The 24295-nt window shown below is 43.6% G+C and overlaps 1 protein-coding gene across 1 annotated transcript in view; it reads left to right on the top strand.

Annotated features, from left to right (window-relative positions):
• Positions 1-24295, top strand: part of LOC135510124 (VPS10 domain-containing receptor SorCS1-like) — a 57187-nt gene that overhangs the window by 18746 nt on the left and 14146 nt on the right. Inside the window, exons 9-16 of the mRNA XM_064930907.1 lie at positions 5884-6063; positions 7147-7293; positions 7388-7490; positions 8149-8225; positions 8635-8726; positions 9144-9251; positions 10289-10406; positions 10748-10881. Of these exons, the coding sequence (XP_064786979.1) occupies positions 5884-6063; positions 7147-7293; positions 7388-7490; positions 8149-8225; positions 8635-8726; positions 9144-9251; positions 10289-10406; positions 10748-10881 (959 nt within the window). The remainder of the gene's footprint in view (positions 1-5883; positions 6064-7146; positions 7294-7387; positions 7491-8148; positions 8226-8634; positions 8727-9143; positions 9252-10288; positions 10407-10747; positions 10882-24295) is intronic.

The following is a 24295-nucleotide window of genomic DNA, read 5'->3' as shown; positions in this document are numbered from 1 at the left end:
TGTTAAACAAATCAAAATATATTTTGTATTTGAGATTATTCGAAGTAGCCACCTTTTGCCTTGATGACAGCTTTAAACACTCTTGGCATTCTCTCAACCAGCTTCATGTGTTAGTCACCTGGAATGCAATTAACAGGTGTGCCTTGTTAAAAGTTAATTTGTGGAATTTATTTCATTCTTAATGCGTTTGATCCAATCAGTTGTGTTGTGACAAGGTAAGGGTGGTATACACAAGACATCCCTATTTGGTAAATCAAATCAAATTACATTTTTATTTGTCACATACACATGGTTAGCAGATGTTAATGCGAGTGTAGCGAAATGCTTGTGCTTCTAGTTCCGACAATGCAGTAATAACCAACAAGTAATCTAGCTAACAATTCCAAAACTACTACCTTATAGACACAAGTGTAAGGGGATAAAGAATATGTACATAAAGATATATGAATGAGTGATGGTACAGAGCGGCATAGGCAAGATACAGTAGATGGTATTGAGTACAGTATATACATATGAGATGAGTATGTAAACAAAGTGGCATAGTTAAAGTGGCTAGTGATACATGTATTACATAAAGATGCAGTAGATGATATAGAGTACAGTATATACGTATACATATGAGATGAATAATGTAGGGTATGTAAACATTATATTAGGTAGCATTGTTTAAAGTGGCTAGTGATATATTTTACATAATTTCCCATCAATTCCCATTATTAAAGTGACTGGAGTTGAGTCAGTGTGTTGGCAGCAGCCACTCAATGTTAGTGGTGGCTGTTTAACAGAATGATGGCCTTGAGATAGAGGCTGTTTTTCAGTCTCTCGGTCCCAGCTTTGATGCACCTGTACTGACCTCGCCTTCTGGATGATAGTGGGGTGAACAGGCAGTGGCTCGGGTGGTTGTTGTCCTTGATGATCTTTATGGCCTTCCTGTGACATCGGGTGGTGTAGGTGTCCTGGAGGGCAGGTAGTTTGCACCCGGTGATGCGTGGTGCAGACCTCACTACCCTCTGGAGAGCCTTACGGTTGTGGGCGGAGCAGTTGCCGTACTAGGCGGTGATACAGCCCGACAGGATGCTCTCGATTGTGCATCTGTAGAAGTTTGTGAGTGCTTTTGGTGACAAGCCAAATTTCTTCAGCCTCCTGAGGTTGAAGAGGCGCTGCTGCGCCTTCTTCACGATGCTGTCTGTGTGAGTGGACCAATTCAGTTTGTCTGTGATGTGTATGCCGAGGAACTTAAAACTTGCTACTCTCTCCACTACTGTTCCATCGATGTGGATAGGGGGGTGTTCCCTCTGCTGTTTCCTGAAGTCCACAATCATCTCCTTAGTTTTGTTGACGTTGAGTGTGAGGTTATTTTCCTGACACCACACTCCGAGGGCCCTCACCTCCTCCCTGTAGGCCGTCTCGTCGTTGTTGGTAATCAAGCCTACCACTGTTGTGTCGTCCGCAAACTTGATGACTTGGCGCTTCGTTTCCCCCTTTTACGAAGTCGTTTTTTTGGGTCGCCGGCTGGGATCCATTCCGTTGTCCTGGGTGAAAGGCAGAACACAGGATCCGCTTCGCGAAAGTCATATTCTTGGTCGTACTGATGGTGAGTTGACGCTGCTCTTATATTCAGTAGTTCTTCTCGAATGTATGTAATGAAACCTAAGATGACCTGGGGTACCAATGTAAGAAATAACACGTAAAAAAACAAAAAGAACTGCATAGTTTCCTAGGAACGCGAAGCGAGGCGGCCATCTCTGTTGGCGCCGGATGTCCATAGAACAGCTCAAATAAGCAAAGAGAAAAGACAGTCCATTACTTTAAGACATGAAGGTCTGTCAGTACGGAACATTTCAAGAACTTTGAAAGTTTCTTTAAGTGCAGTCGCAAAAACCATCAGGCGCTGTGATGAAACTGACTTTTGAGGACTGCCACAGGAAAGGAAGACCCAGAGTTCTCTCTGCTGCAGAGGATACGTTCATTAGAGTTATCTGCACATGAGATTGCAGCCCAATTAAATGCTTCACAGAGTTCAAGTAACAGACACATCTCAACATAAAATGTTTAGAGGAGACTGCGTGAATGAGGCCTTCATGGTCAATTTGCTGCAAGAAAACACTACTAAAGGACACCAATAACAAGAAGAGACTTGCTTGGGCCAAGAAACAAGAGCAATTGACATTAGACCGGTGGAAATCTGTCCTTTGAGATTTTTGGTTCCACGGAGTAGGTGAATGGATGATCTCTGCATGTGTGGTTCCCACTGTGAAGCATGGAGGAGGTGTGATGGTGTGGGGGTGCTTTGCTGGTGACAATGTCAGTGATTTATTTAGAATTCAAGGCATACTAAACCAGTATGGCTCCCACAGCATTCTGCAGCGAAACACCATCCAATCTAGTTTGACGGAGAATGAGAGTGATGAAGTGCTGCATCAGATGACATGGCCTCCACAATCACCCAATCTCAACCATTTGAGATGGTTTGGGATGAGTTGGACCACGGGGTGAAGGAAAAGCATCCAACAAGTGCTCAACATATGTGGGAACTCCTTCAAGACATACATAGTACGTCCTTCGTATACATATACTCCTTCTTATGTATATACTGTATTGTATTCTATACTACACCATTGACTGTTAAACAGCCATCTCCAGCACATCAGAGGCTGCTGCCTATAGACATAGATTAGGAATCACTGGCCACTTTAAGGAAATTAAACACTAGCCACTTGATGATGTATCTTCCATTACTCATCTCATATGTGTAAACTGTACTCTATACTATTCTACGGTATCTAGGTCACTTTAATTGTTTGTAAATATTGCATCACTCAATCAATCAATCAATCAATTGATCAAATGTATTTATAAAGCCCTTTTTACATCAGCCAATGTCACAAAGTGTTGTACAGAAATCCAGCCTAAAACCTCAAACAGCAAGCAATGCAGATGTAGAAGCACAGTGGCTAGGAACAACTTCCTAGAAAGGCCAGAACCTAGGAAGAAACCTAGAGAAGAACCAGGCTCTGAGGGGTGGCCAGACCTTTTCTGGCTGTGCCGGGTGGAGATTATAACAGAACATGGCTAATCACCCATCTCATTTAAACTCAGCAAAAAAAGAAACGTCCCTTTTTCAGGACCCTGTCTTTCAAAAATAATTAGTAAAAATCCAAATAACTTCACAGATCTTCATTGTAAAACTGATCGGATTTGCAAAAATTCATCAACTTAAGGGAATTTCTGTGATGTTTGTCTTTTATTCACCCAACTTTTAACTTAAATCAAACTACATGTTTTTAAGTTTGCTGAAAATAAATGCAGTTGACAGTGAGAGGACATTTCTTTTTTGCTGAGTTTATATATACTGTACTCTATACTATGCCACTGTATCTTAGTCCAATGCCTCTCTGACATATATGTATGTATACTCTTAATCCATGTTATTTTGGGTATATGTTGTGAAACTGTTAGATATTACTGCACTGTTGGAGCTAGAAGCATAAGCATTTCACTACACCCGCAATAACATCTGCTAAACCTGTGTAATTGACAAATAAAATTGATTTGATTTGATATGTGGGAACTCCTTCAAGACTATTGGAAAAGCATCCTTCATGAAGCTGTTTGAGAGAATGCCAAGAGTTTGCAAAGCTGTCATTAAGGCAAAGAAAGGGTGGCTACTTTGAAGAATCTAAAATCTAAAATACACCGCTCAAAAAATAAAGGGAACACTAAATTAACACATCCTAGATCTGAATGAATGAAATATTATTACTAAATCCTTTTTTCTTTACATAGTTGAATGTGCTGACAACACAATCACACAAAAATGATCAATGGAAATCAAATTTATCAACCCATGGAGGTCTGGATTTGGAGTCACACTCAAAATTAAAGTGGAAAACCACACTACAGGCTGATCCAACTTTAATGTAATGTCCTTAAAACAAGTCAAAATGAGGCTCAGTAGACTGTGGCCTCCACGTGCCTGTATAACCTCTCTACAATGCCTGGGCATGCTCCTGATGAGGTGGTGGATGGTCTCCTGAGGGTTATCCTCCCAAACCTGGACTAAAGCATCCGCCAACTCCTGGACAGTCTGTGGTGCAACAGACTTGTGGCGTTGGTGGATGGAGCGAGACATGATGTCCCAGATGTGCTCAATAGGATTCAGGTCTGGGGAACGGGCGGGCCAGTCCATAGCATCAATGCCTTCCTCTTGCAGGAACTGCTGACACACTCCAGCCACATGAGGTCTAGCATTGTCTTGCATTAGGAGGAACCCAGGGTCAGCCGCACCAGCATATGGTCTCACAAGGGGTCTGAGGATCTCATCTCGGTACCTAATGGCAGTCAGGCTACCTCTGGCGAGCAAATGGAGGGCTGTGCGGCCCCCCAAAGAAATGCCACCCCACACCATGACTGACCCACTGCCAAACCGGTCATGCTGGAGGATGTTGCAGGCAGCAAAATGTTCTCCACGGCGTCTCCAGACTCTGTCACGTCTGTCACATGTGCTCAGTGTGTCCCTGCTTTTATCTGTGAAGAGCACAGGGCGCCAGGGGCGAATATGCCAATCTTGGTGTTCTCTGGAAAATGCCAAACGTCCTGCACGGTGTTGGGCTGTAAGCACAACCCCCACCTATGGACGTCGGGCCTTCAAACCACCCTCAAGGAGTCTATTTCTGACCGTTTGAGCAGACACATGCACATTTGTGGCCTGCTGGAGGTCATTTTGCAGGGCTCTGGCAGTGCTCCTCCTGCTCCTCCTTGCACAAAGGTGGAGGTAGCGGTCCTGCTGCTGGGTTGTTGCCCTCCTAACGGCCTCCTCCACGTCTCCTGATGTACTGGCCTGTCTCCTGGTAGTGCCTCCATGCTCTGGACACTACACTGACAGACACAGCAAACCTTCTTGCCACAGCTCGCATTGATGTGCCATCCTGGATGAGTTGCACTACCTGAACCACTTGTGTGGGTTGTAGACTCCGTCTCATGCTACCACTAGAGTGAAAGCACCGCCAGCATTTAAAAGTAACCAAAACGTCAGCCAGGAAGCATAAGAACTGAGAAGTGGTCTGTGGTCACCACCTGCAGAATCACTCCTTTATTGGAGGTGTCTTGCTAATTGCCTATAATTTCCACCTAATGTCTATTCCATTTGCACAAAAGCATGTGCAATGTATTGTCAATCAGTGTTGCTTCCTAAGTGGACAGTTTGATTTCACAGAAGTGTGATTGACTTGGAGTTACATTGTGCTGTTTAAGTGTTCCCTTTATTTTTTTGAGCAGTGTATATTTTGATTTGTTTCACACTTTTTTGGTTACTACATGATTCCATATGTGTCATTTCATAGTTTTGATGTCTACACTATTATTCTACAATGTAGAAAATAGTAAAAAAAAAAAAAAAAAAAAACTTGAATGAGTAGGTGTGTCAACCTTTGACTGGTACCGTATGTAGAAACTGCATGTTTGTTAGAAAGAATACCATAATTCCCTTGACGGAGTGATGCTTAATATAAAAAATGGCTTAACTTACCCCACTTTCCCCTACAGTTATGTGCAGAATTACACCACTGGACACTAACGGGAATTCAACGTTAAAAAAAAAACACACAAAAAACATGTAGTTTGATTTAAGTTAAAAGTTGGGTGAATAAAAGACAAACATCACAGAAATTCCCTTAAGTTGATGAATTTTTGCAAATCCGATCAGTTTTCAACGTTGATTCAAAATCCTCACATTGCATTTTCTAAACGAAATAACATGGAAACCACGTTAATTCAACCCGTTTGTGGTCATTGGGTTCCACTGCAGTCCTGAAACAAAATCCCTAAGGAAAATAACATTTGTAATTGTATGGTATAGGATCCTAACTAATAATTAATTTCCAGGACTTGCAGATAATCAGCACTGATGATAACCAGGTGGTGGCAGCAGTGCAGGATTGGCACCAGAATGACTCCTACAACTTGTACATGTCAGAGGCCCACGGTCTCTTCTTCACTCTGGCCCTGGAGAACGTAGTGAGCAGTGGGGGACCAGAGGGCAACGTTATGATAGACCTCTATGAGGTAGGTAGCAACGGCTTAGTTAGAGTGCCATCCCTGTTTGTATGCACACTACCACTTCTGACAAGAGGTCTTAGCCTTTATGGCACAGATGTGCCCTTGCCTTGTAACAGCCATGCATATTTTTGAAGCCTCAATCCCGGCTGTTCCTCCTTATTTCATATGTTAGTAACTTAAGCGAACACATACTGTACATCAGTCATGAAGACCTGCCATATCCAAGTATGCAGCGTTATTAGAATATATTAGCATACTCATACAATATCAGATCATTATAATCTACATCTATGAAATATAGAGTTTTGTGAGCCATTAACTAGCAGGTCCATGCGTAACCAAGATGATCTCATTTTATAAGGTACAGTATGTAGCATTGTTACGTTAGCACATTTCCAGGTCTACACACAATAATTCTTGATTCACTTCTACTATATCAACTTCAGCTACTGTAGAACCTGCACCCATATCTGTCTTCACTGACCGCTAGGTATAGCACTATTGACGACCTTACAAAGCAACGCTAACCCACACATGTAATCAGCGTTGATTACCTTCATCCTGAACTAGCAGTAAAAGCTACTCATGTAATTATGTTAATACAACCATACAGCATAGATAGCAATCAGCAACGATTATACTCATTGTCTCCATTAAAACCAGAATACGTGTTGAAGCTCACAGGACCAAACACACTGACTGTGAACCCTTTTTGTAAAGGCACTCTGAATATGTACAGGAGATAAGCCTATCCAGTAATGCTACAAAAAGGTCATAGACATTTCTTGAAACAAAATGTGTGCACTCTGGATTGAGGAGCAGGATGTACTGGAGTGAGTGCTGTGTGAGTGCAGTGCATGCATCTCCGTTTGTAAATACAAAGAAATAGAAATGTCTTTGGGCTCCGCCATATGTTGTTTTCACTCTGCAGAGACCCACAGATGGTCCAAAGTAGTGCTCCCTGTCGGAAATGCTATCGCGTTCCACCTCAAAACTAAGGCTTCAGCTTTACTTATGTTTGAATCATTTACAGTTGTAGCTTTTGACCCTCAATATATTTTCATGTCTCTGTTTCTCACGTGTTCCTAGGTAGCAGGGATAAAAGGGGTATTCTTGTCAAATAAAGTTGTCGAGAATGAAGTGAAGACATTTATCACTTACAATAAGGGGCGAGACTGGCGTCTTCTGCATGCTCCTACCACTGATCTGAGCGGTACCAGACTCTACTGTGTACAGGTGAGTCTGCATTTGCAAGTGAGCAATATCTGAAAACGTGTAACAGTTTTGGTTTATAAACCACCTTATGTCTTTTTGTTTTGGTATTTTCTAGCCCTATTGTTCATTGCACCTGCATCTCCATGTGTCTGACAACCCGTACACGTCTGGAAACATAGTCAGCAAAGAATCAGCTCCAGGAATTATAGTAGCATCAGGTAAGCACTATTTGATAACTTTCGTTTTTTTTAGCAATGCCCACAAGGACCTCTGCTATCCCTCAGAGGGGTATAGAACAAAGCAGGATCAATTACTTAGCCAGCTAACTTTGATAAACAACCAGAAATAACTATAGATTTTCTGGTTCATTAAGAAAGATCAACTTAGATATGTATTTTAGGTTCTTGAGTCAAATTGACCATGCCAATTTTAAGCTTATCTTTCCAAAAAATAAAAGGTTATTTCCAAATAATTAGTCAAATTAACTGGATAACTCCTTGATCCTGCTGTGTAGTATACCCCTATGGTTCCCAATTAGCAGTTTTTACACAACTCTTGCACTTTGCTCTTTTTCCACCGTTAAAGACCCCTGTTATCTTGCTGGCATTCTGCCTTAAAACCCTTTGGTCAGATCTGGTTGCACTGTGAAATTGATCAGAGTATGCCTGCACATCTATTGGAGATTGGAATGTCTGAATGTCTCAGTAAATACTCACTTTTTAGGAGAGCTGTAGCCTGTTGCAGTGTGTATGCATCTTAATTTTTATTTAATTGTTCATTAAATATATTGTAATGTGGGTTGAGAAGGCATAAAATGAAAGTTCATAATTGTTCAATGTGTTTACACTGTAACTATGCTATACCTTCTACATCAAGGTACCATTGGGCCTGAGCTGACCGCCAATAATGTCAGCATTTTCATCACCTCAGATGCTGGCAACACTTGGAGAGAGGTACTGTGATTGAAAGAGACAGGCGCCACTGAAGTGTGACACAAAATCAAGACGACAGACACATAGAAGAAAAGATCAATCGGCTTATGACTCAATCATTTGGAGGAGGGAGCAAACTCTAAATGAATGATGCATGATATAGATTGACATTACCCTTGATCACGCGCCATGGGCAGTGATTATTATTTTCCTATACAGCTTCTTAGGAGCGTTTTTCATTTGATGAGCCCTCTTAATTTTTTTTATATATAGTATGTTGCATGTGCTATGTTGCTGTGTTGCATGATATAGTAGAATAGTAGTATAGTCATGAAATATTATGGTCTATTACTCATCAAAAGTATACATGAACGTTATGTACATCTCTGACCTCTGTGAAAATGTGATGAAATCCTGTCCCTGTTTGTAGGTATTTGAGGAGGAGTATAGCATCCTCTTTCTTAACCAGGGCGGTGCCCTAGTGGCCATTCGACACACACCTCTCCCCATCAGACACATTTGGTATTGTTTCCTTTAACATTCAACTTCATGCACACTGTTAAATTATCAACATTGATTTACGTTTGTCCATTTAAATGTTTTATGGACTGTATTATGTACAGATGTTGGATCTTAATTTGAGCCAGTTTACTACAGCAAGAAAATAATCCTGCAGCAACATGAAATGTGAATTATTATGTGGATTGTACTGAACTTACATTTTTTGTAGGGATTGATTATTTTTCCGTAAGGGAAAATCAAGTCAGAAATGACTAAATGGAAATTACAAACTTCAGAAGCCCTTTAAAACCTCAAATACACTGCATTGCAGAAATGTTCTCCTGCAACAGGGTGATCAAATGAATTACAGTACAATCCTTTCTATGCACAGTGAGGGGTCCACATGTATGAGAGACAACATGTTGTTTCTCCATCCAGGTTGAGTTTTGATGAGGGAAGACACTGGAACAAATTCAGCTTTACCTCCTCTCCTCTCTATGTAGACGGAGTCTTAGGAGAGCCAGGGGAGGACACCCTCATCATGACGTAAGAATCAAAGGAAATGCCATATGGATATAGTATGTATTATGCAATGCACTGAAAGTTTATTGGATGTTTGGAGAAAAAAAAAATTTGTGTCTATTCTGTCTTTGTAATCGCAAAATCCCTTGTGCCCAGCCATGGTAGCCTTTTTTTCTTGCACTTCTACAGTTGTGGCAAAAAGTTTTGAGAATGACGCAAATATAGAATTTCACAAAGTCTGCTGCCTCAGTTTGTATGATGGCAATTTGCATATACTCCAGAATGTTATCAAGAGTGATCAGATGAATTACAATTAATTGTAAAGTCCCTCTTTGCCATGCAAATGAACTGAATCCCCCCAAAACATCTCCACTACATTTCAGCCCTGCCACAAAAGGACCAGCTGACATCATGTCAGTGATTCTCTCGTTAACACAGGTGTGAGTGTTGACGAGGACAAGGCTGGAGATCACTCTGTCATGCTGATTGAGTTTGAATAACAGACTGGAAGCTTCAAAAGAAGGGTGGTGCGTGGAATCATTGTTCATCCTCTGTCAATTATGGTTACCTGCAAGGAAATATGTGCCGTCATCATTGCTTTGCACAAAAAGGGCTTCACAGGCATGGATATTGCTGCCAGTAAGATTGCACCTAAATCAACCATTTATCGGATCCTCAAGAATTTTAAGGAGAGTGGTTCAATTGTTGTGAAGAATGCTTCAGCGTGCCCAAGAAAGTCCAGCAAGCGCCAGGACCGTCTCCTAAAGTTGATTCAGCTGCAGGATCGGGGCACCACAAGTACAGAGCTTGCTTTGCATCAACTTCATGTAATTGTCAATAAAAGCCTTTGACACTTATGAAATGCTTGTAATTATACTTCAGTATTCCATAGTAACATCTGACAAAAATATTTAAAGACACTGAAGCAGCAAACTTTGTGGAAATTAATATTTGTGTCATTCTCCAAACTTTTGGCCATGACTGTATGCTAAAAAAATATTTTTTGCTAATAACCCTTTTCCCCTTCCTTTTTTCTCATGCCTGACTTGTTGTGTTTGCAGAATATTTGGCCATTTCAGCCATCGTTCTGAATGGCAGCTTGTCAAGATTGACTTCAGGCCCATCTTCAACAGAAGGTGCACCACAGACGACTATCAGACCTGGCAGTTACACAATGATGTAAGAGCAACCATTTTGATACATTTATAATGGCTTTGGGGACCTTGGTTTGATGGAATACATCTGCTCAAGCTATTCTTCTACATGGACACAATGAAGATGAACATGTCCTATCTCACCCAATTGTCTATCACAATTTTGTGTGAATATTATGGCTATTTTCTGTGTATTAACTTCCAGATAACAAAGTATAAGTTATACACATTTTCACGTGTATACTACTATAATGCATTTTTTAACTCCATCAATCAGTGTCTTTCCTTTGAAGCCGTTAAATAAAAAAGGAAGTCAATTCTGAAATGTTATAGTTAATTATTCAAATAATGCATTATTTCTCACAGGGTAAAGTCTGCATCATGGGAGTGAAGAGAATCTTCCAGAATCTGAAGCCCGACGCCAGATGTGTCAAAACCAAAGATCAGTACATCTCCCAGATGTCAGACTCCTGTCCATGCACTGAGGCTGACTTTGAGTGGTGAGGAGCCTACTGCCTGCGATCTACTGTCGCTTATTTAACATTCAATTCAATTCCAGTCTTTATTAATCCTTTTAGCTGCAAAAAAAGGCACCATTGGAGCACAATAACACAATTGCAGACTGTTTGTAACCATTTATCCCCCTTGTGAAGGAGAAGTTTCACAACGTTCATCATACATTTCTGTGATCTGTTGGGTCTGTCCAGGTACATATTTGTAGTAGGGACACTCCCCATAAGAACGCTCTTATGGTTTTGATGGAAGGAATCGTGAAAGATCGTTTGGTGCTGCTAGTTGCATGGCTGGGTCGTTCGAGGGTACAAGCATCAGGTTTATGGGGTTGTCCACATTTCCAGCACCGTTGTTTATCCTTTATCCATTTAACGATCTGTCCTGTGTTCAACTTCTTGGACTCTGGACATGAGATGAGATTTTGTTATGTGTTGTCACATTGATGAGAGAATGGCTAGGGTTTGGAAGGGGTCTTGGCTTGAGCAGGCTCCTAGGAGTTTGGATATTCACTGATGTTAATGATTGAAGCGGCTCTCTCCTTTGGTCTAGTGGAGGCACGTTGGTCATTCTTAACTGTCACATTGGTAGAGGGCCACATTTCTGCTTGATATATGCTTAGCCTTGGACTTCTTCTGGATCCTGGCTGTCAAGTCAGGTAAGGCGTACATTTGGCCTGTCCGATACCGTGGTCAAAACTGTACTCCACAAATGAATCTCTGTAGTCCTGTGGCATCTTGCTCAAGAGCGGGTTGACATGGGAAACAAATCTGAGCTCGTAGCTGTTCTGAGTCACTCTCTCTTCCGTTCTCAAAATGGGGCAACGATGACTTTGAGATGCTGTATAATGAGGCAATTAGCTGTTTCATACCAGGTCGTGAGGCAGGTTGTGGAACCATGCTGGAGCGGGGTGAGTAACCAGTTGCTGGTCCAGGGTACCATGGATAGGCAGGGAGAAGTGGAGGTGAGTCACCGTAGGCTCAACTTTCCTCAAGGTTGGTGTCTCGCTGTGCTGCCTGTGGTGCCTGTTCTGCCTGAGGTTCCTGTGCTGCCTGTGGTGCCTGTTCTGCCTGAGGTTCCTGTGCTGCCTGTGGTGCCTGTTCTGCCTGAGGTTCCTGTGCTGCCTGTGGTGCCTGTTCTGCCTGAGGTTCCTGTGCTGCCTGTGGTGCCTGTTCTGCCTGAGGTTCCTGTGCTGCCTGTGGTGCCTGTTCTGCCTGAGGTTCCTGTGCTGCCTGTGGTGCCTGTTCTGCCTGAGGTTCCTGTGCTGCCTGTGGTGCCTGTTCTGCCTGAGGTTCCTGTGCTGCCTGTGGTGCCTGTTCTGCCTGAGGTTCCTGTGCTGCCTGTGGTGCCTGTTCTGCCTGAGGTTCCTGTGCTGCCTGTGGTGCCTGTTCTGCCTGAGGTTCCTGTGCTGCCTGTGGTGCCTGTTCTGCCTGAGGTTCCTGTGCTGCCTGTGGTGCCTGTTCTGCCTGAGGTTCCTGTGGTGCCTGTGGTGCCTGTTCTGCCTGAGGTTCCTGAGGTGCCTGTGGTGCCTGTTCTGCCTGAGGTTCCTGAGGTGCCTGTGGTGCCTGTTCTGCCTGAGGTGCCTGTGGTGCCTGTGGTGCCTGAGGTTCCTGAGGTGCCTGTGGTGCCTGAGGTTCCTGAGGTGCCTGTTCTGCCTGAGGTTCCTGTGGTGCCTGTTCTGCCTGAGGTTCCTGTGGTGCCTGTTCTGCCTGAGGTGCCTGTGGTGCCTGTTCTGCCTGAGGTGCCTGTGCTGCCTGTGGTGCCTGTGGGAAAGGCACAAAGTTGTCACAAGGTGTGTGGAGGGACCCGTCAGATAGTGCTGGAGAGGTGCTCCTGGAGGTATCATTATCTTCCTCTTCATCGTTAAGGAAAGATCTGGAGAGCTTGAATAGCTCCAGTTCATTCTTTATTTTATTTATGCTTTCTCCTGTAGCCACAGATTTTGTTCCCTTTACTGCTGAGCTTTTCTGGCCTGGGAGTCTAATCCTTCACAATCCATGTCGGCACTGTGATTTTCATCCAGCTGACGCTCCACAAGCTTTATTTTCTCCTCCAACATAGCTGCTTGGAAGTTAGAAAGGCCTGGGAATTGGCTCACGGAGTGGGCACTAGATCTGAAGCTGGGCACACTGCTCATTGTTAGTATATCTGTTCGACTACTCCATCGTCCTTGTCAGAGCAGTGCCTGTGTTGAGGCTAGGTATTGATCTTGGTGAGCGAGGTATTCAACTGCGTAGTCAGTCAGGTGTACTGGGGAATTTCTCTCTCTCAGAATACAGGGCCGCACAGATGGACCAGGTGTGTCCATACGTGCTGCTTTCCATATCTTTGCGTGATTACTCAATCCAGCTCTAAAGGAGCATGAAGTAGAGGATGGTGCCTCTTGAAATCGTGACTGGTGTGACTATGTGTACAGATGTAGAATAATGATTTAAATATTAATTCAGCAGGAAAATAATCCTGCTGTAACAGGACATGTGAATTATTATGTGGGTTATACTTAATGAACAGTTTTGTGGGGGTTGATACATTTTTTGTTAGGGTAAATCTAAATCTGAAATGTCAAAGTGAAAATTACAAACTTTAGAAGACTTTTTAAAAATCAAATACACTAAAAGTTTGCATCAAATTAAGATCCTACATCTGTAGATATGTAGATTGTGTTGGAGAGCGTTTGCAGGTCCTCAGTTAATAAAGCTCTATAACCTTGCAGGTTAACGTAAATGTTCAGACGTCTTTGCCATATCATTCAGCCGTGATTATCCAATTAAACTGTGTTTTATCTACACAAGCTCCATATCCATACTGTATGTCAGGAAAAAATAAACATCAGTACATGACAGGTATCAGTACATGACAGGTATCAGTGGTATCAGTACATGACAGGTTAGAATAAGACACTAATTAGTAATAACATACAAGATTGTACAAATGACTCAAATGAGATACAGATACATACAGAAAAAAAATACAGAAAATCACATTGTAGGATTTTTTAATGAAATTATGGTGGAAAATAAGTATTTGGTCAATAACAAAAGTTTATCTCAATACTTTGTTATATACCCTTTGTTGGCAATGACAGAGGTCAAATGTTTTCTGTAAGTCTTCACAAGGTTTTCACACACTGTTGCTGGTATTTTGGCCCATTGCTCCATGCAGATCTCCTCTAGAGCAGTGATGTTTTGGGGCTGTTGCTGGGCAACACAGACTTTCAACTCCCTCCAAAGATTTTCTATGGGTTGAGATCTGGAGACTGGCTAGGCCACTCCAGGACCTTGAATTGCTTCTTACGAAGCCACTCCTTCGTTGCCCGGGTGGTGTGTTTGGGATCATTGTCATGCTGAAAGACCCAGCCACGTTTCATCTTCAATGCCCTTGCTGATGGAAGGAGGTTTTCACTCAAAATCTCACGATACATGGCCCCATTCATTCTTTCCTTTACACGGATCAGTCGTCCTAGTCCCTTTGCAGAAAAACAGCCCCAAAGCATGATGATTCCACCCCCATGCTTCACAGTAGGTATGGTGTTCTTTGGATACAACTCAGCATTCTTTGTCCTCCAAACACGACGAGTTGAGTTTTTACCAAAAAGTTATATTTTGGTTTCATCTGACCATATGACATTCTCCCAATCTTCTTCAGGATCATCCAAATGCTCTCTAGCAAACTTCAGATGGGCCTGGACATGTACTGGTTTAAGCAGGGGGACACGTCTGGCACTGCAGGATTTGAGTCCCTGGCGGCGTAGTGTGTTACTGATGGTAGGCTTTGTTACTTTGGTCCCAGCTCTCTGCAGGTCATTCACTAGGTCCCCCCGTGTTGTTCTGGGATTTTTGCTCACCGTTCTTGTGATCATTTTGACCCCACGGGGTGAGATCTTGCGTGGAGCCCCAGATCGAGGGAGATTATCAGTGGTCTTGTATGTCTTCCATTTCCTAATAATTGCTCCCACAGTTGATTTCTTCAAACCAAGCTGCTTACCTATTGCAGATTCAGTCTTCCCAGCCTGATGCAGGTCTACAATTTTGTTTCTGGTGTCCTTTGACACTTCTTTGGTCTTGGCCATAGTGGAGTTTGGAGTGTGACTGTTTGAGGTTGTGGACAGGTGTCTTTTATACTGATAACAAGTTCAAACAGGTGCCATTAATACAGGTAACGAGTGGAGGACAGAGGAGCCTCTTAAAGAAGAAGTTACAGGTCTGTGAGAACCAGAAATCTTGCTTGTTTGTAGGTGACCAAATACTTATTTTCCACCATAATTTGCAAATAAATTCATTAAAATCCTACAATGTGTTTTTCTGGATTTTTTTCTCATTTTGTCTGTCATAGTTGAAGTGTACCTATGATGAAAATTACAGTCCTCTCTCATCTTTTTAAGTGGGAGAACTTGCACAATTGGTGGCTGACTAAATACTCCCCCCCCCCCACTGTAGCTAGCAAGATGAAGCTAAACAGGGGCATCAGTTGAGTATGGCAGGGTATGGCAGTCGACTCAAGACCAAAAATGTAAAAGGAGGCGTAAAAAAAGCAGTTTAAATTTGTTCCAATCCCGATCACAATTCAATGTATTGTTTAGCTAGCATGTGGAGCATCGCTCAGAGAGAAGCTGCCAGCCTGTGCCTTTCTATTACTTTAAGAAAGCAGAGAGCAGAGACAGTGGAAACAGTTTGCTTTGCCGATCAGCCGTTTAGGCAGTGCGCTAATTGTTTTGATTTTGATGTTGACATTTGATCTCGGCCTTAAAGGAAAGGTTCATCCATTTTGAATGTTTTATTGTTTTTGTGCATCTCTGAGTGATGTTCTATTGATTCCCTGGGTCATTTCATGTTTTCATGTGTATCTGAGTTATTGGCGTTCAAGCAGGCAAAAATCTGTCCGGTATGACGTAGAACTGTGATAAAGTCGCTCTCACTACACTGGCGGTTAATAGGAAAACGACTTTTAGGTCATGAAAACTTCTATCATACATGTCAGATTTCAATACTGGCCGATGTCATAACCCGGGAGGTTGTCTTCTCTCGAATGAGCCATTGATCATATTTTTGTTATATTCCTACCTTGAGAATAGTGCAATTTAACAGAGGGTATAGCACATTTTTCCTATTTGTCTGCCTTTTTAGTCTAGGGTGCATTGCACGGTGCCATTGCCTGAGATATTATAGAAAGGAGATAGGAATCCAATGAATTTAGGAACGTATAACGCCCCACTCAGCAGACTGTCGACCAATCACGTTCATGTTGTCATGCGGTTGCTAAGCTAATCATCACGCAATCCCTTCTCAAAGTCCGTGTACATATCGAGAAACGTGCCTATATTCCGCAAAAGTACGTAATGTCACAATTCCCAAAGCTATACGATATTACAGATAGCAAGTTATCTCACATCTCAGAAAAGACTTGTAATGTTGTAATTCTTATTGACGAAATTCTTGCTAATGTTGGGTTTTTGAGCTAGTGCACAATAGACTTGTATTCACTATTTGAAGGAGTGCACTCCTTGTCCCAGAATCACCCAGAATGAACCGCACGATCCATTGACATAGCATGGACAGCGTTTCCCATCTCCTTAAAAGTATATCTGCCATTGTGAATGTCAGACTCCCCTCTGTGAGGCACATCAATCAAATCAGTGGATTTTTCCTTTAAGCTTCATAGCCAGCTGTTTTAAACACTAGTTATTTTCACATCGATGTCAACATAGGCAGCGTGTCCAATAGGCTAGCGGAAGATAAGCTTCCCGTAAAGTAAATTTAATTATATTTGACAAAAATGGTTATATAATTAACGTAAACTCACGTATACTTGTACATCGCCTTGGTCTGTACAATTACCCTTATTTTAGCGCCCCAAAAACATAATACTTCCAGATCAACTGTAATGTCAATACCATTGTAAAGCACAATTTCTCCCCTTTCCAACAGAATAAATTACATGACCTAAACGCTGCCCGTTTCTGCATGATTCAAGCAGGCAATGAGCCCCGTCGGGTCTTTTTAAAAATGGCGGGTGGGGAAGTGAAACTAATATGTGATAGTGAGAAGGAGAGATGTCGTGTGGGAAAATAGCTTTTTTTCACTCGATCTGTCCAACATGTAAATAAAACACTATAAAGAGTTTATTTAATGTGTCATTACATACCTATTTGAAGGTTTGTGTCGAATTTGAATCGGGTTTTTAGGGTGGTGCTAAAGTGATCATCGAAGTAAACAGCGGCTTTGAGAATGATGATCGCATGCAACGATGATGCAAAAAATGACTAGGTATCCCCCCTTTACCTCCGTCACTGTCCATTTCTTGTTTTTAAAGGATGAGAGAAGTGCTACACCTGGTGGAGAGAGATTGTAAGACAGATAATAGTAGCTTTATGCGTGCTGTACGTTACGACATGACAAGCCACGATGTAACGGAAGGTCCGTTTATTCAACTTTTCTCCAATACTATAGAGCCATTACCATGTCGATCAATGCTTGAATAGAAACCTAGTTCACACCCCCGATTTTGAAGTCAACACAGTCGCTACAGTCCCATTAGTTTTCTTTGTAGCCTCGTTTGAATGTTGCAGTTGCGCACATTTCTACGGAATGGGGTTAGTTTACGTTACTCATGCATATACACAAATAAATTAAATAATTTAAAATACTACACCAAAGAGCATGATTTGGCTCCAGAGGATCATTAGAAATTTGGGCAGAACGTGCGGCAAATAGCCTATTAAAATATCTTATTTTTATTTTACCTTTATTTAACCAGGCAAGTCAGTTAAGAACAAATTCTTATTTTCAATGACGGCCTGGGAACAGCGGGTTAACTGCCTGTTCAGGGGCAGAATGACAGATTTGTACCTTGTCAGCTCGGGGGTTTGAACTTCCGGTTACTAGTCCAACGCTCTAACCACTAGGCTACCCTTATGAGTAGCAGCTGTCAGTTAAAAGTAGTTAAATTAGCCTATCGCAATATTTCCAACTACAATCGTAGGAAAACATTTGTTTAGAAAGTAAATGGCTATTGCTAAAAAAAGAAGACTAATTTGTCTCTAGAATTCTCAACACCCAATTGAGCGAACAGTAGAGAGCATCGGCCATATCCCCGGTGAGTGCTGGCATATTCACTGTCTTTATCATTGGATCAGTACAACTGGTCACTGGGAAGTTTTTTTGGGGACAATAATTTCCTCCTCCGGGCTAGATGGATGTCATATTGTACAATTTGTGTCTCCCCTTTTCTTAGGCCTAGTTTCGAAGGTTGTATTCAAGAAAGTGTTGTTTTTACTGTTTGTCAGTGTCACCAGAGTAGCCTACTAATTTGTGTTGTATTAAAAGAGATGTTGCTTGTGTCTCCAGTCATATTAAGCAGGGTTTCACAACCAAATCAAATCAAATCAAATTTATTTATATAGCCCTTCGTACATCAGCTGATATCTCAAAGTGCTGTACAGAAACCCAGCCTAAAACCCTCTCCTCGGGGGCCTCCCAGACATTTCACATTTTTGTTTTAACCCTAAACTGGCACATCTGATTACATTTCGTCAAAGGTTTGATGGTCAGTTGAGGGGGGGGACGAGGAGAGGGTTGGGAAACCCTGTGATATAAACCCTGATTAGACCTACTCTGTCACTATGCGCTAACACATTCGTTGTTCAAAACGGTCTGTTTTGCTAACAGTGATTGAGTCACATTATTAGCCTAAATTCTGACTAAGCAATCTACTCATCACATTAGGAATAGTAGCCTACCTTACATTAGTCTGCAAATGCGATGATAGATGCATGTAATCCTTTATTATAAAGGTGCAGTTTTATGGTGTCAAAATAGCTTCCCCAAACTTGAAACTCACTTGCCGCCTATGGATGTCAGCATCTGAAGTCAGCCTTGTTGTGACTTGATAGCGTGTATTATGCATCTGTTTCATGTTGCGCTGTATGCAGCTTTCCACAAGTAAATGTGTGAATTTATGATGAGGTTGAGCTGTGGTTGACATTGTATATGCCATTCCACAGACCTTTAAACCTAATATTGCCATGATATAAGTAATGGCTGGGGTCAGTTTTGTTTTCGCTGTTCTCCAAATAGCATTTTAGGTTTTTTAAATGTGTAGATATGCAGTAAATTAGCCGAAATAACGCCACTGACACTAATCAGCTAATAATGACAGTAAAATCTAGCAGTAGTAACAGAGATGGCATAAAAATGAGCTGCATAAATGCTGTATAATGACGAAAAACGGACCAAATGAATAACAACTTCATCAGTAATCTTTAATAAGGAACAAATGCTGTACTCACCAGAGACAGATTTCTGTCCACAGCAACAGGTCTCAAGCTGAACAGTAAACACTGGAAGTTTGTGACTTCCTTCATTACAGCGCCTTCGGAAAGTATTCAGACCCCTTGACTTTTTCCACATTTTGTTAAGTTATAGCCTTATTCTAAAATAGATCCAATTTGTAAGTCGCTCTGGATAAGAGCGTCTGCTAAATGACTTAAATGTAAATGTAAATAGATTAAATTAAAAAAATCCTCAGCAATCTACACAAAATACCCCATAATGACAAAGACAGGTTTTTAGAAATGTTAGCAAATGTATTAAACATAAAAAACATAAATACCTTATTTACATAAGTATTCAGACCCTTTGCTATGAGATTCAAAATTGAGCTCAGGTTCATCCTGTTTCCATTGATCATCCTTGAGATGTTTCTTCAATTGGACATGATTTGGAAAGGCACACACCTATCTGTGTAAGGTCCCACAGTTGACAGTGAATGTCAGAGCAAAAACCAAGCCATGAGGTTGTAGGAATTGTCTGTAGAGTTCCGAGACAGCATTGTGTCGAGGCACAGATCTGGGGCAGGGTACCAAAACATTTCAGCAGCATTGAAGGTCCCCAAGAACGTAGTGGCCTCCATCATTCTTAAATTGGAGAAGTTTGGAACCACCAAGACTCTTCCTAGAGCTGGCCTCCTGGGCAAACTGAGCAATCGGGGGAGAAGGGCCTTGGTCAGGGAGTTTACCAAGAACCTGATGGTCATGCTCACAGAACTCTAAAGTTTGTCCGTGGAGATGGGAGAAACTTCCAGAAATACAACCATCTCTGCAGCACTCCACCAATCAGGCCTATATGGTAGAGTGGCCAGACGGAAGCCACTCCTCAGTAAAAGTCACATGACAGCACGCTTGGAGTTTGCCAAAAGACACCTAAAGGACTCTCAGACCATAGGAAACATGATTCTCTGGTCTGATGAAACCAAGATTGAACTCTTTGGCCTGGCCTGAATGCCAAGTGTCACATCTGGAGAAAACCTGGTACCATCCCTAAGGTGAAGCATGTTGATGGGAGCATCATGCTGTGGGGATGTTTTTCAGTGGCTGGGACTGGGAGACTAGTCAGGATCGAGGGAAAGATGAACAGAGCAAAGTACAGAGAGATCCTTGATGAAAACCTGCTCCAGAGCGCTCAGGTCCTCAGACTGGGGTGAAGGTTTACCTTCCAACAGGACAACGACCCTAAGCACACAGCCAAGACAACGCAGGAGTGGCTTCGTCACAAGTCTCTTAATGTCTTTGAGTGACCCAGTCAGAGCCCGGGTGAGAAGGGCCTTGGTCAGGGAGTTTACCAAGAACCTGATAGTCATTCTCACGGAACTCAAAAGTTTTGAACCCGATCGAACATCTCTGGAGAGACCTGAAATGATCTGTGCTGCAATGCTCCCCATCAAACCTGACAGAGCTTGAGAAGATCTGCTGAGAATAATGGGACAAACACCCCAAATACAGGTGTGCCAAGCTTGTTGTCAGGACCCGGTTACGAACCTGGGTCTCCGGAGTGAGAAACAGTCACTTTACCAACTGAGCCACGAATAGTCAGCAGAACCCAGAAGATGAGGCAGACACAGCAGTACTTAAGACGGTGTATTTAATAAAGTAAAAAGGAGAAGTCCTTCAATACAAAAATGGCAAATCCAAAAGGTGGTAGGAATAGCACAAAAAAAGCCTCAAGAGATACTCAAAAACAAAAACAGAATTCCACAAGAGCATCCACCGGAATCGACAAGAATACACAGAACACTAGGGCTGGGTGCTAACATACAAACACAGAGCACAGAACTGAGGGAAACTAAGGGTTTAAATACAATGAGGGGAAACGAGGCACAGGTGCAAATAATAATGGGGATCAAGGGAAAAACATAAGGTCAAAAAGCACAATGGGGGCATCTAGTGACCAAAAACCGGAACAACCCTGGCCAAATCCTGACAGAATCCCCCGCCTAGGAACGGCTCCTGACGTTCCTACCAGCTCTCTCAGGGTGGAGGGCCCTGAACTGACGAATGAGGTCAGGGTCCAGTATGTCTTTGGCAGGAACCCAGGAGCGCTCCTCGGGACCGTAGCCTTCCCAGTCCACCAGATACTGCCAGGACCGCTGCACCCGGCGGGAATCCAGTATCCGATGGACGGTATAAGCCGGCTGGCCTCCAATGACACGAGGCGGAGGGGGAGGTCTGTCTGCCGGGACAAGGGGAGAAAAAACAACAGGTTTTAACAATGAAATGTGAAATGTGGGATTAATCTTAAGGGATCTGGGTAAGTGTAGGCGATAAGAAACTGGGTTAACTCTCCTGGCAACCTTGAAGGGACCGATGTATTTTTGGGACAGCTTGCGAGACTCCACCCGTAGAGGTAAGTCTCTTGTGGAGAGCCAGACTCTCTGGCCGGGCGCAGGGTAGGCCCGGGACGGCGACGTCTGTTGGCTTGTTGTTGGTACCTCTGTGAGGAACGCATAAGATTAAGACGGGTCTTCCTCCACATAAGCCGACAGCGTCTGACGAACTTCAAGGCTGAAGGCACTCTGACTTCTGCCTCCTGGTCCGGGAACAATGGAGGAGCATAGCCAAACTGACACTCGTGCGGGGACATACCAGTGGAGGAGGAGCGCAAGGTGTTGTGCGCGTATTCGGCCCAAACAATAAAGGATGACCATGTGGACGGGTTGTCACGAGTCATACATCGGAGGGTGGTTTCCAGCTCTTGATTCATCCTCTCTGTTTGGCCGTTGGACTCCGGATGGTACCCTGAAGATAGACTGGCAGAAGCCCCCATGAGTTGGCAGAAGGCCTTCCAAAACCTTGAGGCGAACTGGGGACCTCTGTCAGAAACCATATCTTGAGGAATGCCGAAGACTCGGAACACATGATTAATTACCAACTCAGCCGTTTCCTTGGCAGAAGGTAACTTAGTCAGAGGGACGAACCTGGCCGCCTTTGAAAACCTGTCGATTATGACTAGGATAGTAGTATTGCCATGGGATGGAGGAAGTCCAGTAATAAAGTCCAATGAGATATGGGACCAGGGTCTGTGGGGAACAGGTAAAGGGTGAAGGAGTCCTTGAGGGCGGAGGTGAGAAGATTTGCCCTGGCAGCACACGGGACAGGAATTGACGAAAGTGGCAACGTCTTCTCTTATGGTAGGCCACCAGAACTTACGCTGGATGAACTCCAAGGTGCGACCTACGCCCGGATGACAGGTGAGGCGAGAGGAGTGCCCCCACAGAAGGACCTGAGTCCTCACTGCCTTGGGGACAAACAACCGATTGGCAGGACCTCCTTTCGGGTCCGGTTCGCTAGCTTGAGCACGTCTCACGGTATCCTCAACTTGCCACGAGATCGGAGCCACAATCTTAGCAGCAGGAAGGACAGGCATGTCCGTGTAATCTCGAATGGCAGGAGCGTAGACTCGGGACAGGGCATCCGGTTTGAGATTCTTCGACCCGGGCCGATAGGTGAGGATAAACTGGAATCGATTGAAGAAAAGAGACCATCTAGCTTGTCTAGAGTTCAACCGCTTCACCTGCTGGATATACTCCAGATTTTTGTGGTCCGTAAGCACTTGAAACGGGTGAGAAGCCCCCTCGAGCCAGTGTCTCCATTCCTTCAATGCCATCTTAACCGCTAGGACTTCACGATCCCCCACATCGTAGTTCCTCTCAGTCGGGGTAAGCCGGTGTGAGAAGAAAGCGCACGGATGAAGCTTCTTGTCTTCACCCCTCTGAGACAGGACAGCTCCAACACCAACCTCTGATGCGTCTACCTCCACCACAAATGGTTCATCCGTAGTCGGTAGTATCAGGATGGGAGCAGAGAGAACGCGCTGCTTGAGTCCTTGGAAGGCCGTCTCAGCTTCTCTTCCCCACAAAAACCTTGCATTGCCACCCTTGGTTAAAGCTGAGAGAGGGGCTGCCACCAAGCTGAAGTTCTTGATGAACTTGCGGTAAAAGTTTGTGAAGCCCAGGAAACGCTGAACTTCCTTAACGGATTTGGGGTGGGCCAATCTGCTACCGCCCCTACCTTCCTGGGGTCCATTTGGACTCGACCGGGTTCCACTACAAATCCCAGGAATTGTACTCGGGATGAATGGAATTCACATTTTTCCGGCTTAACGTACAGATGGCTGTCTAGGAGGCGTTTGAGTACTTGTCTGACATGCTTAGTGTGTTCTTGAAGGGAGCTCGAAAAGATGAGGATGTCATCCAAGTAAACGAACACAAATATGTTAAGCATATCCCTAAGCACATCGTTTATGAGCGCTTGGAACACCGCTGGGGCGTTGGTCAGGCCGAAGGGCATCACCAAGTATTCATAGTGACCAGTAGGCGTGTTGAAAGCGGTCTTCCACTCGTCACCAGGTCTGATCCGCACAAGATGGTATGCGTTCCGCAGGTCAAGCTTAGTGAAAACAACTGCTTCCTGGAGCAGCTCGAAGGCTGTGGCCATAAGGGGTAGCGGGTAACGGTTACGGACGGTTATGGCATTGAGTCCCCGGTAGTCGATGCAAGGACGTAATCCACCGTCTTTCTTGGCCACAAAGAAAAACCCTGCTCCCGCCGGGGAGGTGGATGGACGCATGAGGCCTGCTTCCAGAGCGTCCTTGATGTAGGTATCCATAGCAGCTCGTTCGGGTGGAGATAGGGAAAAGATCCGACCCCTGGGGGGCAAGTGCCCGGAAACAGGTCGATGGGGCAATCGTAAGGTCTATGGGGTGGTAGCATGGTGGCCCTCTGTTTGCTAAACACCAGTTTGAGGTCATGGTAACACTCGGGAACTCGGGTCAGGTCGATGGATTCTAAAGACTCGGGAGTAGAACTCGGGAATTCTGGAAAATACAAGTAGCTTGGCACGTAGGACCCCACTGCTTGATAGTGCCCATAGACCAGTCGATGTGAGGGTTATGGCTGTGAAGCCAGGGGTATCCAAGGACGAGAGGGAACTTGGAACAGGAGATCAAATGAAAGTTCATCAATTCCTGGTGTTGTGAAACTGAAAGTCGCAAGGAGGTAGTGACATGAGTGACAAGTCCAGATCCCAAAGGGCTTCCATCCAATGTAGTGACCCTCATGGGTTCACTTAGAGGT

The sequence above is a fragment of the Oncorhynchus masou genome, chromosome 23, assembly GCF_036934945.1.
Source record: "Oncorhynchus masou masou isolate Uvic2021 chromosome 23, UVic_Omas_1.1, whole genome shotgun sequence".
In the NCBI taxonomy this organism is placed as follows: domain Eukaryota; kingdom Metazoa; phylum Chordata; class Actinopteri; order Salmoniformes; family Salmonidae; genus Oncorhynchus; species Oncorhynchus masou.
This window is presented reverse-complemented; position numbering and strand designations above follow the sequence as displayed.